General features: G+C 46.4%; 1 protein-coding gene and 1 pseudogene across 10 annotated transcripts in view; both read left to right on the forward strand.

Annotated features, from left to right (window-relative positions):
* The window catches only part of Ube2f (ubiquitin-conjugating enzyme E2F (putative)), a 36,832-nt gene extending 35,301 nt beyond the window's left edge, over nucleotides 1-1,531 (forward strand). For 6 of the 10 annotated variants that reach the window (NR_149825.1, NM_001355761.1, NM_001355763.1 and 3 more), the window contains one exon: nucleotides 315-1,531. Coding sequence is in view for 9 of the 10 variants with exons in the window: in NM_001355761.1 (NP_001342690.1) it covers nucleotides 315-365 (51 nt within the window). In the remaining variant the exon portion in view is untranslated. The remainder of the gene's footprint in view (nucleotides 1-314) is intronic. The other 4 variants (XM_017322263.1, XM_006529838.4, XM_011248067.3 and 1 more) reach the window with 2 other exon arrangements.
* Nucleotides 1,532-5,290: 3,759 nt separating this feature from the next.
* Gm7785 lies at nucleotides 5,291-12,593 on the forward strand (annotated as a pseudogene).
* The last annotated feature ends 395 nt before the right edge of the window (nucleotides 12,594-12,988 follow it).

Below are 12,988 nucleotides of genomic sequence, written 5' to 3' on the forward strand. Positions count from 1 at the left end.
GGTCCATAAATGAAGCATCAGAACCGAAGGGAAAGGAAGGGAAGGGAAGGGACGGAGCGCTGAGGGAGATGCACCTGGAATGACTTTGCACCAGGGTCTCCTGCAGAAAACCAGAACAGTCCTGTGTGGGTGAGCGGCTCTTAGTGTTTCCACTGTACTGTCTCCTGCACATTTTGTACTGCAGTCATGGAGTGGTGGGCCATTGGTGACAGGAAGCCAGGTTTATCCATAGGGTCCTTCACTTTGGAGATTTGCTGTGTTCCTGAAGTGTCACTTTGTTCTCTCTCACTCTGCTGTGTCCTCTCCCTCTGCAGGAGGATTTTCGGGACAAAGTGGATGAATACATCAAACGCTATGCCAGATGATAAGAGGAGAGATCGCAGGTCTGAGGACTTTGTCACAGTTGTCTCTGATGTGAAACAGCTCGAGGTAGCCCTCCTCCCCATCCTCATACTCCCTGTCAGCCCCTTGGGATTGTCCCAGTCCTGCGACCATGCTGTCCTGAAGAAGACCCTCCTGACTGCCCACTATAGGTGGCGAACAACATAATACAGCAAGAAAGTGTGTCTGGGCCTCAAGAGAGTTGTCTGCTTCCCTTAACATGTTTACTGAAACTACTGTCTAGGCTGTCTGGTGGAATCCCTCTGAAGTTGTAATGAACTCACCACTGAGGATATAGCGCTTGCTTCCTTTCCCCCAACAATCGGTGTCCTGCACAAGTGGTGTAATGACATGTTCCATGTGACTGGCAGATTGGCAATAAGAAACCCGCTATAAACTGTGATTGGATGCACACTCTCTTAGCTTCTTCCACGAATGTTGACCCTACCTAGATGTGAAGCTTCCCAGAATGCATAGTCATTCACTGTAGATCTTACTGAAATGCGTATTTTATTTAATGTAAGTATATTTTGGAACAGATTTGTAATTTGTACAATTTGATGCTTTAATTATTTTTTCTATTCTTATTTACTTTGTATTCATTGTATAGAGCAAACACAAAGACATTGAGTCAAGAAACTACTGAAGAGAAATACAAAGAGACCATGCTAGGCACATAATTCAGTTTCTCCAGACGCAGCAGTAGTCTGGCTCCTAGACAGCAGCTCTTCCTTCAGGTCTACATGTGGATGTCTTAGAGCCTTAGAACCTACACCTGGACGATCAGAACCAAAGGCAGGGAGGCTTCCCTCGATTGCTACCCAGACACAGCAGGCTAGGGCTCTCTAAGCAAGGCTGGTAGGTGATTATGCCATGGTCATAGCATGAGCCAGGGCTCCTTAACAGACTCTGTCATTGCCATCCTGCCTGGGGAGTCAGCCCAGTCTAAGACTCTGCCACAACTCCATTATGACTGTCTTCCAATTTGCCAGTGGTTCCAAGAGGGGGAGTTTCATAGCTGCAGCATACGCCATAATCAGGGTAGTCACTTCAGGGTCAGCCCTGGAGAGACAGGTGGGCTTATTCTGGCTTTAGACATCTGAACCAGTGAAATCTAATGCAAAATAAATGCATGTCTGGTTTTACTCACTGCCTGCCTAGCATTCACACTTAACTGCCAGTCTTCCTGCCTGTCATCTTCTGGGTTTAGTGTGCAAACAAGGTCAGTTTTGCTCCCCACTAGGCATCAGGAATTGTGCCAATTAGCCATGAGGGTGGTCTCTGCTGGCAGCCACATACCTAGAGGAACAGAGCAGGAAGGACAGCGTCTAAAAAGGCGAATGGTAGTACTCCGGTGGTTTAGGTTTAGGACTTGCCCAGGAGCCTCAGCATCCTCCTCCCAGAGTCTAGGGAAAGCTGTGACTTAACCCTCTGCCAGTGTTGCTGTCATTGGGCTGGTGCCCAGCAGCTAACCAAGGCAGTGCTAGCATCACAGATAGGACTTCCTCACAAGAATGCTTCAGTGGAAGAAATGACACTAGTGCCTGTCAGTGTACACAGTGCCGGAGAGCAGCCTGCCTGCACTGTGAGAAAGGTGCTAACCTCAGGGTACCACACAGTAGCATTTTAGAGGTCAGATAGTGTATGATACATTCCCAGGTAAGAGGATACCCTCTCATTCTGTTAAGTGGAAACCACTCTCCCCAGTCCACAGACTCCATAACCTCACCCTTCACAGTGAGCAGTGGTGCTTACCTGACCTCTAGACTGCCAGCTTCTTGATTTCCCCACCCTGGCCAAAGCAACGTTCTAACTAGTTCTTGTGACCCCAGCCAAGCTGGTAGTTTCTAGTCTGCCAAGGAAGTATGATCCTCAAACTTGTGAAGAGGTGGGGCCAGCCCTCTATGGGAAACTGGTGCTAGTGGTCTGCTATGGGGCATGGAAGCTCTTGGTAGCTTGAACACACTGCTGACTATCATCATTCTCTGCTTCCTGAGTCTTGGCTCTGCCTTGGAGGCTGCTGCTCAGCTTGAGTGAAAGTGGTGTATTCTCAAGTGCTCAGAGAAGGAAACACTTGCAGGGTGGGCCTCTCAGAAGGAGAGTTGCATCTCTAATTGTCGCTTAAACACCTACCCCAGCAGGTTACGCCTGCATTCTTTCTAAGGAGCTGAGACAGGGGTACCATTAGGTAGAGTCCAGGTCTTGGCTGCACACCGTTGTGCCTCTTTCCTCCTAGCCCTGCTCTCGCTCATTTTTGTTGTTGTTTTGTTTTGCTTGTTGCTGCTTGGTCCAAGCTGGCCTTCTGCCTCGTTTCCTCAGTGCTAGGATGGCAGGTGTCACAACACCCACTGTTCAGGGAGCTTGCAAGCAGATCCCAGGAAGCAGGGTCTTCAGTTGTGGGTGACCTCCCTTTTCATTCTGTTCAAGCACTGAGAACCCCATAGTCACCCTGTCCTTCGCGCTGAGCACAGCCTGCAAGGTGTGCACTTGCAAGAGCAGATACTGTAGAGAAGCTTTGTGGAGCTTCTTCCCAGGGAACACCACTGTGCTGCCCTAGCTCCACTCTGCTGAAAGTGAAAGCTCTCAGAGCAACCCAAAGCCACAGTTGTTTTGATTTTCCTCCCCTGTGATGGGGGGGGGGGGGGGTCTGTTCTGGTTAACCTTAGTTGAACTTCATATTCTACTAGACCTTAAAAGTCACGAGTTCCTGTGGCCACCAGGGTTGTTTTGTTTGTTTGTTTGTTTATTTTATGTATATGAGTGCTCTGTCTGCATGTACTCCTGCATGCCAGAAAAAGGAATTGGATCCCGTTATAGATAAATGTGATTGCTGGAAATTGAACTTGGGACCTCTGGAAGAGCCAGCCAGTGCTCTCAATCACAGGCATCTCTCTAGTCCCAACATCGGGTTTTTTGGCTGACAACCCAGCAGAATTTCCTTTTTTGGTTAAAAATATCCAAATAATGGGCAAGACAGTTCAGTGGCAAAAGTGCTTGTACATCAGGTGACCTGAGTTTGCCCTCCTCCCAGCCCCTGTAAGGGTGGAATGAGAGCCAGCTCCACAGAGCTGTCTCCTCTGGCTTCCACATGTATGGCATGTGCTCACACATTAAAGAAATAACTTTTAAAACAGAAAAGGCTAAGCCAGCAGCCACAATCTCGAGTAGGCACTTTCTTATTGCCTGGCCCAGGGTGGTTTTCAGCTTCAGCTATTTACAGCTATTCCATCTAAGATTCAGACTACTACAGTCCCACTGTTCATGAAATAAGTTATCCTGAGTAAAATGCCAATATGGTAACGTTGCTGGGCATGCTTTTGCCAAAGAAGAACTTTCCTTCCATGACCTATATCAAGCACTCAGCAGCACAGAGGGCTGATGCAGGAGGCCATACTGTCTGTGCTTACTGAAAGAATTAATATTTTTAAAGCACAGAGTGGAGGCCTTACCTAAGAATGTATTTGTACATGTTGAGTGGCATAAAGAACTGAATTATCTCAAATCTCAGCTTTGGACTCATTTGCTCTCATTCTTAAATTTTCTGAGCCAGAGTTTTTCCAAAAAATGTCGTGGGTTTTTAGCTTATAGCAGGCAGTGCCTGCCTTCTGGGTGCTGCGGTACAGTATGAGCAGGGTTTCATGCGCAGCCTCAGACAGAAGCACTTGCGGCAGGTATCCACTCAGAAAAGAAAGGAGCTGTGGTGACTTTGTTTCTGAGGCCTACAGCTGACATGCGGTAGCTGATGCCACACTGTAAAGCACTGGGTGCCGGCAGGTCTAGGCTGTCTGTCACTTTCTCCACACTGAGTTTGTCACCTCTGCATCCCTGCTGCACTTTCTAGCCACTCCTCACTCATGAAGCTTGTGATATTGGGAGATTCGGTATCAAGGCAGCCATTTGTGTTAGCAAACATTTCTGTTTAGAGAAAAAACTCCAGTTCTAAAACCCATACCCTTCCTTACTGAACAGTGGGAGCTGAGGGTCTATGCTAGGCCGAGCTGTGGTGAACAGCTTTCTTCTACTTCAGAAGTTTGGCCTCACACTAATGTCTGAAATGATGGAGGTCTAGCTAGGAGCTCTAGATGAATCTGGAGACATAGTCCAAGGTCCAGTGTTTCCATTGCCCTCACAGTGTGCCAGCCCCACAGGAAACAGTCATTGAGGTCCCTGGCCTCAAAGTAGTGCCTTTACACCCTGAGATAAAGAGCATGTACTCTGTTCACTCCAGTCTCTGCTTTCCTCCTGGCGCTCTGTCCATACCCAGTTCACATACCCCTAGGCACTCTGGCTGCTTTTACATAGATAGGCACTTGTGAGGGCCTCAGTCTTTCCCAGCCATCAGGAGACAATGGGATGTCTCATGGCCTATGTGTGTTCCTGTCCCTCTGGGAGCACCTGGTGTGACACCAGTGAGCACCTGGAGCCTTACCTTGGCCATGTGAGATAACCTGGCTCTTCGATATGGAACGAGGTAGAGAATGTGGAGAGTGTACCAGAGGTGCTTGCCCAAGGAACTACCCAGAAGCTGGGTGCCCTGGCCAGCCATGCAGTGACCAAAGAGACCTGCCCACCAATGAGAGCTTTTGCTTTGCCTGAGTAAAGAGCCCAGGAAAAGAACAACAGAAAAATTTTATCCTAGAGGCTCAGAGTTACCCATTAATATGAATAGAAATAAAGTGTAGGATCGAAAAAATGTAGGAGGCCCCAGTAAATAACATGCTGACTCAGATAAAATAAAGCAGGGAAAAACAGGCCAAAGTGAAAGGCAACAGGAAGCCATGCCATGACAAAAGCCACACGGCAGGGATGACTCGGTGGGTAAAACCCAGAGGACAGGTTTGATTCCCAGCTTCCACATGGCAGCTCACAACTATAACTCAGTTCCAGGGGATCTAACACCCTCATAAATATGTGCAGGTAAAACACCAATGCACGTGAAATAAAAATCATTAAAAAAAAAAAAAAAGGACGGTGTTTTAGTTAGGATTTCTGTTGGTTCGACCTAACACCATGACCAAAAAACAAAAGGGGTTATTTGGCTTACACTTTCATAGTGCTGTTCATCAGTGAAGGAAGTCAGGACAGGAACTCAAACAGCAGGATCCTGGAGACAAGAGCTAATGTAGAAGTCATGGAGGGGTACTGTTTACTAGCCTGTAAGGACCCAGCCACTAGCCCAGGGCTGGCACCCCACACCCCCGAAGGGTTGGGCCTCCTGCATGGATCACTAATTTAGAAAATGCTTTACAGCTGGATCTCACAGAGGTATTTCCTCAACTGAGGCTTCTCTGTTAACTAGCTTGTGTTGAGCTGATACACAAAACCAGCCAGTACAGATGGGATCTGAGACATGGACAAAGCAAACCCTGAAGCATGCAGAAGATAACACAGTCCCTTAGAAGGGTGCAGAGGAAACTTCATGCCTGATCAGTAGCTGGAAAAAGATCGGAAGGACTCTCTGAGCTAAGCCAAGCTAATGCCTGGCCGTGTCACACACAAGTCAGTTTTTAGACTTAACACCAAGCACTGTGACAGTGCCCTTAAAGTGACACTTGCCAGATTCTGGCCCATGGCAACCATAGCTCCCCCAGCTTTCAAGGGAATTGAGTCTTAGGTTGTGGAACTCAGAGCAGAGCCCACACAGGATAGACTGCACAGAGTAGATGCCCAGCCAACCCAAAGGGTCATGTGATCTTAGCTGTTCCTGCCATGACTGTCCCTGAGATCTTTGAAGCTAGGAAAGAGAAATGACCTGGAGTAGAAGCCTTGCGATTGAGCCCACTGGGTAGAGGTTAGTGGCTACTATTGGCTCAGCCATGGGAAAAGTTAATCCTAAAGGCTATGCTGGCCCTGCCCAAATTGGCAAGATGGCTGAATAGGTGAATGTACAAGAAAGCCTGATGACCCTCTGGGGCTCAGGATGGGAGGATGAAACAGTCTCTCCCAAGATGTCACCTGGCTGCCACGTGTGTGCTGTGGTGCAGATGCAAGCATGTGTTCAAACACAAGGTGTAATTTTTAAAAAGCTACACCCAGAATAAAGCTTCTAAATGCTTGTTGTAATAAAATACCAATTCTGTGCCACAACAAGCCACCAAGCTTGCAGTCTTCTGTCCCAAGGTACCAGGATGCCTACAAAACCATCTTGTAAAAGGAACTGCCATCATAGACAGCAATCTCCAGCTCTGGCCATGCAGACACAGGTTTCCTGGGAGGGAAAGAAGGGAGGAGCCCTTCAGAGTGACTGCTCAGCCAGGTTTATTTCAGGCTTCCTGCCGCAGACCCTCTGGGTCCCTTTGTCTGCGTGGAACGGGTCTCTGGGGCAGATGGACAAGGAGTCGGCAGGTGACAGACAGACCAACACGCAAGATTGTATAGAATCTGAATGTATTCTCACAAAATGAACACCAGTCTTATGTAGTACAGAAAATACAAGGGGTTGGAAGTCACAGAAGGCAAGGTACATTGAAGTTACCTGATACAAAACAAAGGAATGACTACAAAGGGACTTACAGGAACCAGGTAGATGTTTACAGTAAAGATAACGCAGTCCTGCCTAGGGTCAGCTTAGAGACAGGTAAGGATTTCACACTCTAGTGCTATACCTTTGAACCTTGTGAAGGCTAGCACCAGGGGGTTCTGCTCTTGGCAGGCCTCATGAATAATGCAATATCACAACCCAACACCCCCCCCCATTTCCTAGGCCTTGCTAAATTCTTATATGAGTGTAACTTTTAAGTAACTGAAGAATTTCCATTTGTCAGAAGAATTTACCAACTTGCTTCTAATATGCAATGTAGCCTGTACTGAAAAGTTCTATCTCAGTGGGATTCCCTTGCTCTTTCATGGTATTCCCTAGTTTGGGTGAGATTTGCTACTGTCCTAGGTAAATATTTTGCAGACCAGCTCTGAGCTACTGGCTCCGTCTTTTGTAGTGCTTAATTAATTACTGAATAGGTAACTATCTTACTGCATTCTTGCTGGATTCCAAGCTTCTGGGACCTTGGAACACTGGGGAGACTTAACTATAACAGAATTTAATCTTAAAAGGCATTTTTAATAAAATAATAAAAGAGAGCTCGTAGTTCCATACACCAGACTAACTCAGGAATAGAGTGTGAGTATGTGGGTAACGGAGACCGCCAAAGCTCCAGGAGGTGAGCTTCTGTGAAAGTCTCCCTAGTTGAGGCTTACAGACTTTCAGCCTGTCGAGCAGACCTGACCGGAGGCATGGCAGCTCCCCATCAGGCAGAGCTAGGGTTGCCCTCCCAGAAGACAGAGGTAGGCAGCCAGAGGCTTGCCAATCGTCACCAGCACTACGCAGTGTTGCCAGGCTTACGATCCCGATCTCCTACAACATGTGTCCAAGAGCCTAAAAAACATCCTCAGGTCAAACACCAGGGACTTAAAGCCACAGCCAACACTAATGGAATGGGTCAAGTATCCGAAGAACCGAAAAGATTTCAGAATATCTGTCGTAAAAGTGTTCCCATGTCTATGAATCCTGAAATTAAAAAAAAAAAAAAAAAAGAATTCCCTACAAATATTCAGAACTTAAAAGAAAACCAAAATTATAAAGCTAAAGACAAAGTTTAAGACTTTTATAGGTGGACTCAGTGGAAACAACAAGTTGAGTCAATAAGCCAAACGAATCCCCACAGCATGTAGGCCTGGAGACACAGGAACAGCAGACCCAAGCCCTACCCAGAGAAGAGAGTGGAATCACAAGAGAAACCAAACAAAAAACTCATCCTCTATAAAGGACTCGAGTATACACATCCCTGGAGAAATAGACCCTGAGCTGGATAAGTGCAAACTGCACCAAGAAGCATTGATATCTGAACACTAAAAACTACTGGGCTGGTAAAATGGCTCAGCAGGTAGAGATACTTGAAGAGACAGGCAGATCTCTGTAAGTTCAGGACCAGCCTGTCTACATGGTTCCAGGCCAGCTAGGATTCCACAGTGAGACCTGGTCTTTAAATTTTTAATTAACTAATTAATTAAAAAATTAAAAGTCTGAGGGAAAAAAAAAATGGGCATTACCTATAGAGACACCTCAGAAAGCATACAAGGCCAGAAGGAAGATGCATGCCATTTAAGTGCTGAAAGAGTACTTGGCGAGTCTATATTCAGGAAAACCTTGTTTCTGGAAACAGAAGAGTCAGCTCCATTTCACAGATGAAGTAAAATGATGAATTACTGACCTATTTGTAAAGGTTGACTAAAACCTTCAGTACTGCTATAGTATTGAAGGACTCAACACTCAGGAGGCAGAGATAGGCAGATCTCTGTGAGTCCAAGGCCAGTCAGGGCTACATAATGAGACACTCAAAAATTAATTAAAATCAAAGTTCTTCAAACACAGGGAATAATGGAACCTTTAGAAATCATAGATGGTGGTTAAATAGAAGTTACACTCCCTCCACCCCACCTCCCCCCCACCATGTTCAAGCACGGTGATACTGAAAGTAGAGAAGAGGGTGGGGCAACAGGAGGATCATGAGAGGAAGGGTTTACGCAAATACAGCACTTATGTATTCTCAGCAATTTTCATTTTAAAAAGAACTGGGGTAAGCCCAGCTGTGGGAGAGCACTTAAGCCTTAGGCTTCACCTCTAGTACTGCCCCACCCCACCCCCCAAAAAACCCGAGGAAACAAACCAATTTCAGGTAAGATTCCCTCACTTCATCAAAAATGGTAAAATGTTAGTACTAGGAAGCAGAGATGACTCAGATGCTAAGAACATGTACTGCTCTTCTGGAAGACCCAAGTTCAGTTCCTAGCACTCACGCGAGGTGGCCTAAAAGCACCTTTAACTCCAGCTTCAGGGGATGCAAAGCCCTTCTCTGGAATTCATGGGCATGTTGTACTCACTTACCCATTCTTACGGAGAGATAGACATAATTAAAAAGTGCTGCTAACGTTGGTGCTAGCAGACTTAGTTCACACATGTGTATCATAATTCCCACAGTAACCTCTGAAAGCTGCTTACAAAGACACAAGAAATGACAGCCTGAACAGATGTGGCTACAGCTACAGCTGCACACTGCCATATCCAGCTGAGGCATGTCCCCAGATGAGCCAATGAGCACCCAGAAGGATGCTCGACAATACTGGATGGCAAAGGACTTCTGAGACCACTTGCCAAGAAATTAACTGGCAAAAGAAAGAAAAAAAGAAAAAACAAAGCAAAGGCTGTGTCAATCCTGGGGATTCCACAGACCTCAGCGAGAACAGAGGCATGGCATCTCTAACTTAAGACTGGTGGGAACTCCACAGAAGTGTTAGGGCCGTGCAGCTCACCTTTACAGCCACCAGAGAGGGCAGAATGTTGAGGGTGCTCTTCCGAAGGAATGTGCCATTCTTCAACAAACCTAGTAATTTCCTGGATGAGCCCATGTGTAAGCCTTTTTCTTGATTTGAATCAGTTCAGTAAGAACAGCGATGTTTTTTTTTCCCTATGCTGCAAAGCATGATGGACCAATGTATAGAGCACCAATCAATCATGTACACTATCACTAAATGAGTGAAATAATGAAAAATAATTCCACCATAGCAATGTTAAAAGAACAGAGTAGTAGTCGATTTGATAAACACTGGGGCTTTCTTAGTGTGTGCAAAGCTCTCGGTTCCATAACTATTACCACAAAAATAATCAAAAAACCACAAGTATTATGCCCTGAGGACTGCAAAGCACCGCGGAAAGAGACAAGAGATCTAAAGTGGAAAATCGGTCCTGTGTCCTTGGATCTAGAAGGTAGCGGAGCCATCCATACTGCACTCTCCCACCCCCCTCAGCCTTTGCGGAGTGCATTTGCCTTACCCACACTATCCTGCAGGATCAGCAAGACAGCCTTACTGGGAGAGCTGCGGGTCCAGTTCAAGCTCAGGCTGGTGGGCAAGCACAGTACTAGCCTAGCCGCCAACCCTTCCTGGAACTCGGCTGCTGCTGTGTCCATCACTACCCCTTGGTGGGCAAGCAAAGCACTAGCTGCCAGCCCTTTCTCTGCTGCTGTGTCCGTCGCTGTCCCACATATCCCAGCACTTTTCTTCCACCAACTTAGCAGCAACAGGCGAAGCCACTTGTCCTCCTGTTGGTTGACAGCCCAGGGGGATGGTGATGAAGACCTGGTTGAGCAGGGAATTCCACAAGTATATGGCGCCACTCTTGGGCCTCTGCAACAGCTGGCAAAGTTCAGTGTATGGGACACCTGCATCCGGGAGGAGTTTGGAGCTCGACGATTGGCTACTACACGCAAGCCACATGATGAAAGCTATGATGTGTGTCATTATAGTGTCTGGTGTAACATCAGGAATTGCAAGAATGTGTCAAACTGTCCCAGGGAGCTGTTACAGGTGTGTTACATTGCTGTTGTGTGATAACAAAGTCAATGTTAAGGACAGGAAGTGAAGGCCCAGGATGGTCCACATCATCTAAGATAAAGACGAGAATCTGAGAAAGGGGAAGCAGGAGCCCGAGTCTAATTTCATAGAGGACTGCCTGGGATGCAGTCAGCTCAGCACCACTTAACCATCATTCAGCTAAGTAGGTGTTCAGTTCTTCATGCTGACGAAGATTGGGTGGGTTTCAGAGTGAATGTGACACTTTAAAACACACGTTCAGGCTCGCCCTCTCCTCTGCGTCCTCGGCCACTGCGAAAGAAGGGAACATGCCAAAGAAAAAGACCGGTGTGAGGAAGAAGGCAGAGAACCGCCGAGAACTCGAGAAACAACTGCGAGCATCAAGAAGTACTGTCGACCTAGCCAAACACCCATGCAATGCTTCAATGGAATGCGACAAATGTCAGAGGCGGCAGAAGAATAGAGCATTTTGCTATTGTTGTAATTCTGTTCAGAAGTTACCAATTTGTGCACAGTGTGGGAAAACAAAGTGTATGATGAAGTCTTCAGACTGTGTTATCAAGCATGCTGGTGTGTACAGTACTGGCCTTGTTATGGTGGGTGCAATATGTGACTTCTGCGAAGCTTGGGTTTGCCATGGGAGGAAGTGTCTTAGCACCCATGCCTGTGCCTGAATGTGAGCAAGGGGTATGGGACCATGGAGGAAGAATATTCAGCTGTTCGTTTTGCCATAATTTTCTCTGTGAAGATGACCAGTTTGAGCATCAAGCCAGCTGCCAAGTTTTAGAAGCAGAAACATTTAAATGTGTTTCCTGCAGTCAACTTGGCCAGCATTCATGTCTCCGCTGTAAGGCTTGTTTCTGTGATGAACATACAAGGAGCAAAGTGTTTAAGCAAGAAAAAGGAAAACAACCTCCTTGCCCTAAATGTGGGCATGAAACACAGGAGACAAAGGATCTTAACATGTCAACACGCTCCTTGAAATTTGGCAGGCAGACTGGAGGAGAAGAAGGGTATGATGCGTCGGACAAGTATGGAGATACTGGATACCATGATGAGGAGGAGGAGGATGAAGCAGAGGATGAAGAGGAAGAAGATGGGAAGGACTCAAATGCTGAGTCATCAGATCTGTTCAGTAACTTGAATTTAGGAAGGACCTATGCCAGTGGCTACGCTCACTACGAGGAGCAGGAGAGCTAGGAGCTGCCCCTTGTTGGCACTTGTGGGAAGAGCAGGCTGAATCTGAGGATGCTCAGACGGACCCTCCCTTGCCTTGTCCAAAAGGCCAGTCACACTGGGCTCGGGAGGTTCTAGCAGTTTATAGGGATGCTATGTGAACTTGCAGTGTATGTAAAGTGAGTTAGATGTATGACAGATGGAGCATCATGGATTGGGTTATTACTGAGTTCAATAATCGGGTGGGTTTTGCCAGCTAGAAACATAATAAAATACACGATAAAGGAATAGAAAGCAAATATATTTATTTGAAATTAAATTACCGTCTTTATTAAAGGCACTGCTTATAAATTCATGTCTCTGATTTTACAAAGTGTAATGGGTAAAATTACCATATTCTTTTTCTTATTTCAATCCATACAATGAGAGTCATGTTCAGTTTTTCACTGACTTCATGCTGGGTAATGTTCACTCTGCATTAGCGGTTGCCATGTTCACCGTTTTCTTACAATGTCTATCCAGTGCTTGTTACTGTCTCACTGACAGACAGAAGTCTAGCTGTTTTCATCCACATAATGGCAGGCAGGACTAGTGTTGCTGATGCTTCACCCAGAGAATCTCATTTTACAATAAAGTTAGCATTATACTTGAAAAATAAAAAATAAAACACACGTTCAGAACTCACTTTGTAGACCAGGCTGGCCTCGAACTCACAGAGATTGGCCAGCTTATGCCTCTGGAGGGCTGGGATGAAAGGCCAGTACTACTACTGTCCTGCTTCACGCCTTTCAATTGTTTAAAAAAAGATTTTTATGTGTATGAGTCTGTTTATGCGTCTGTCTGCACTTACATACGAGCACCATGTGCATGCCTAGTGACTATAACCTTCCATAATTTTAACAGCCCTGCTTAGCTCACCTCTGATCTAGATCGCCTCAAAAGTATCAACACATAACTTCCTAATTTCAGGCAATTAAATCATTCGCGAAGGCGGATGTGGGGTATCCTATGTCCAGCGAGCACTAGCCGCCAACCCTTCCAGGCGCTCAGTCTTGGCTGCTGCGGT

Source organism: Mus musculus, chromosome 1 (assembly GCF_000001635.26).
Source record: "Mus musculus strain C57BL/6J chromosome 1, GRCm38.p6 C57BL/6J".
Classification (NCBI taxonomy): Eukaryota; Metazoa; Chordata; class Mammalia; order Rodentia; family Muridae; genus Mus; species Mus musculus.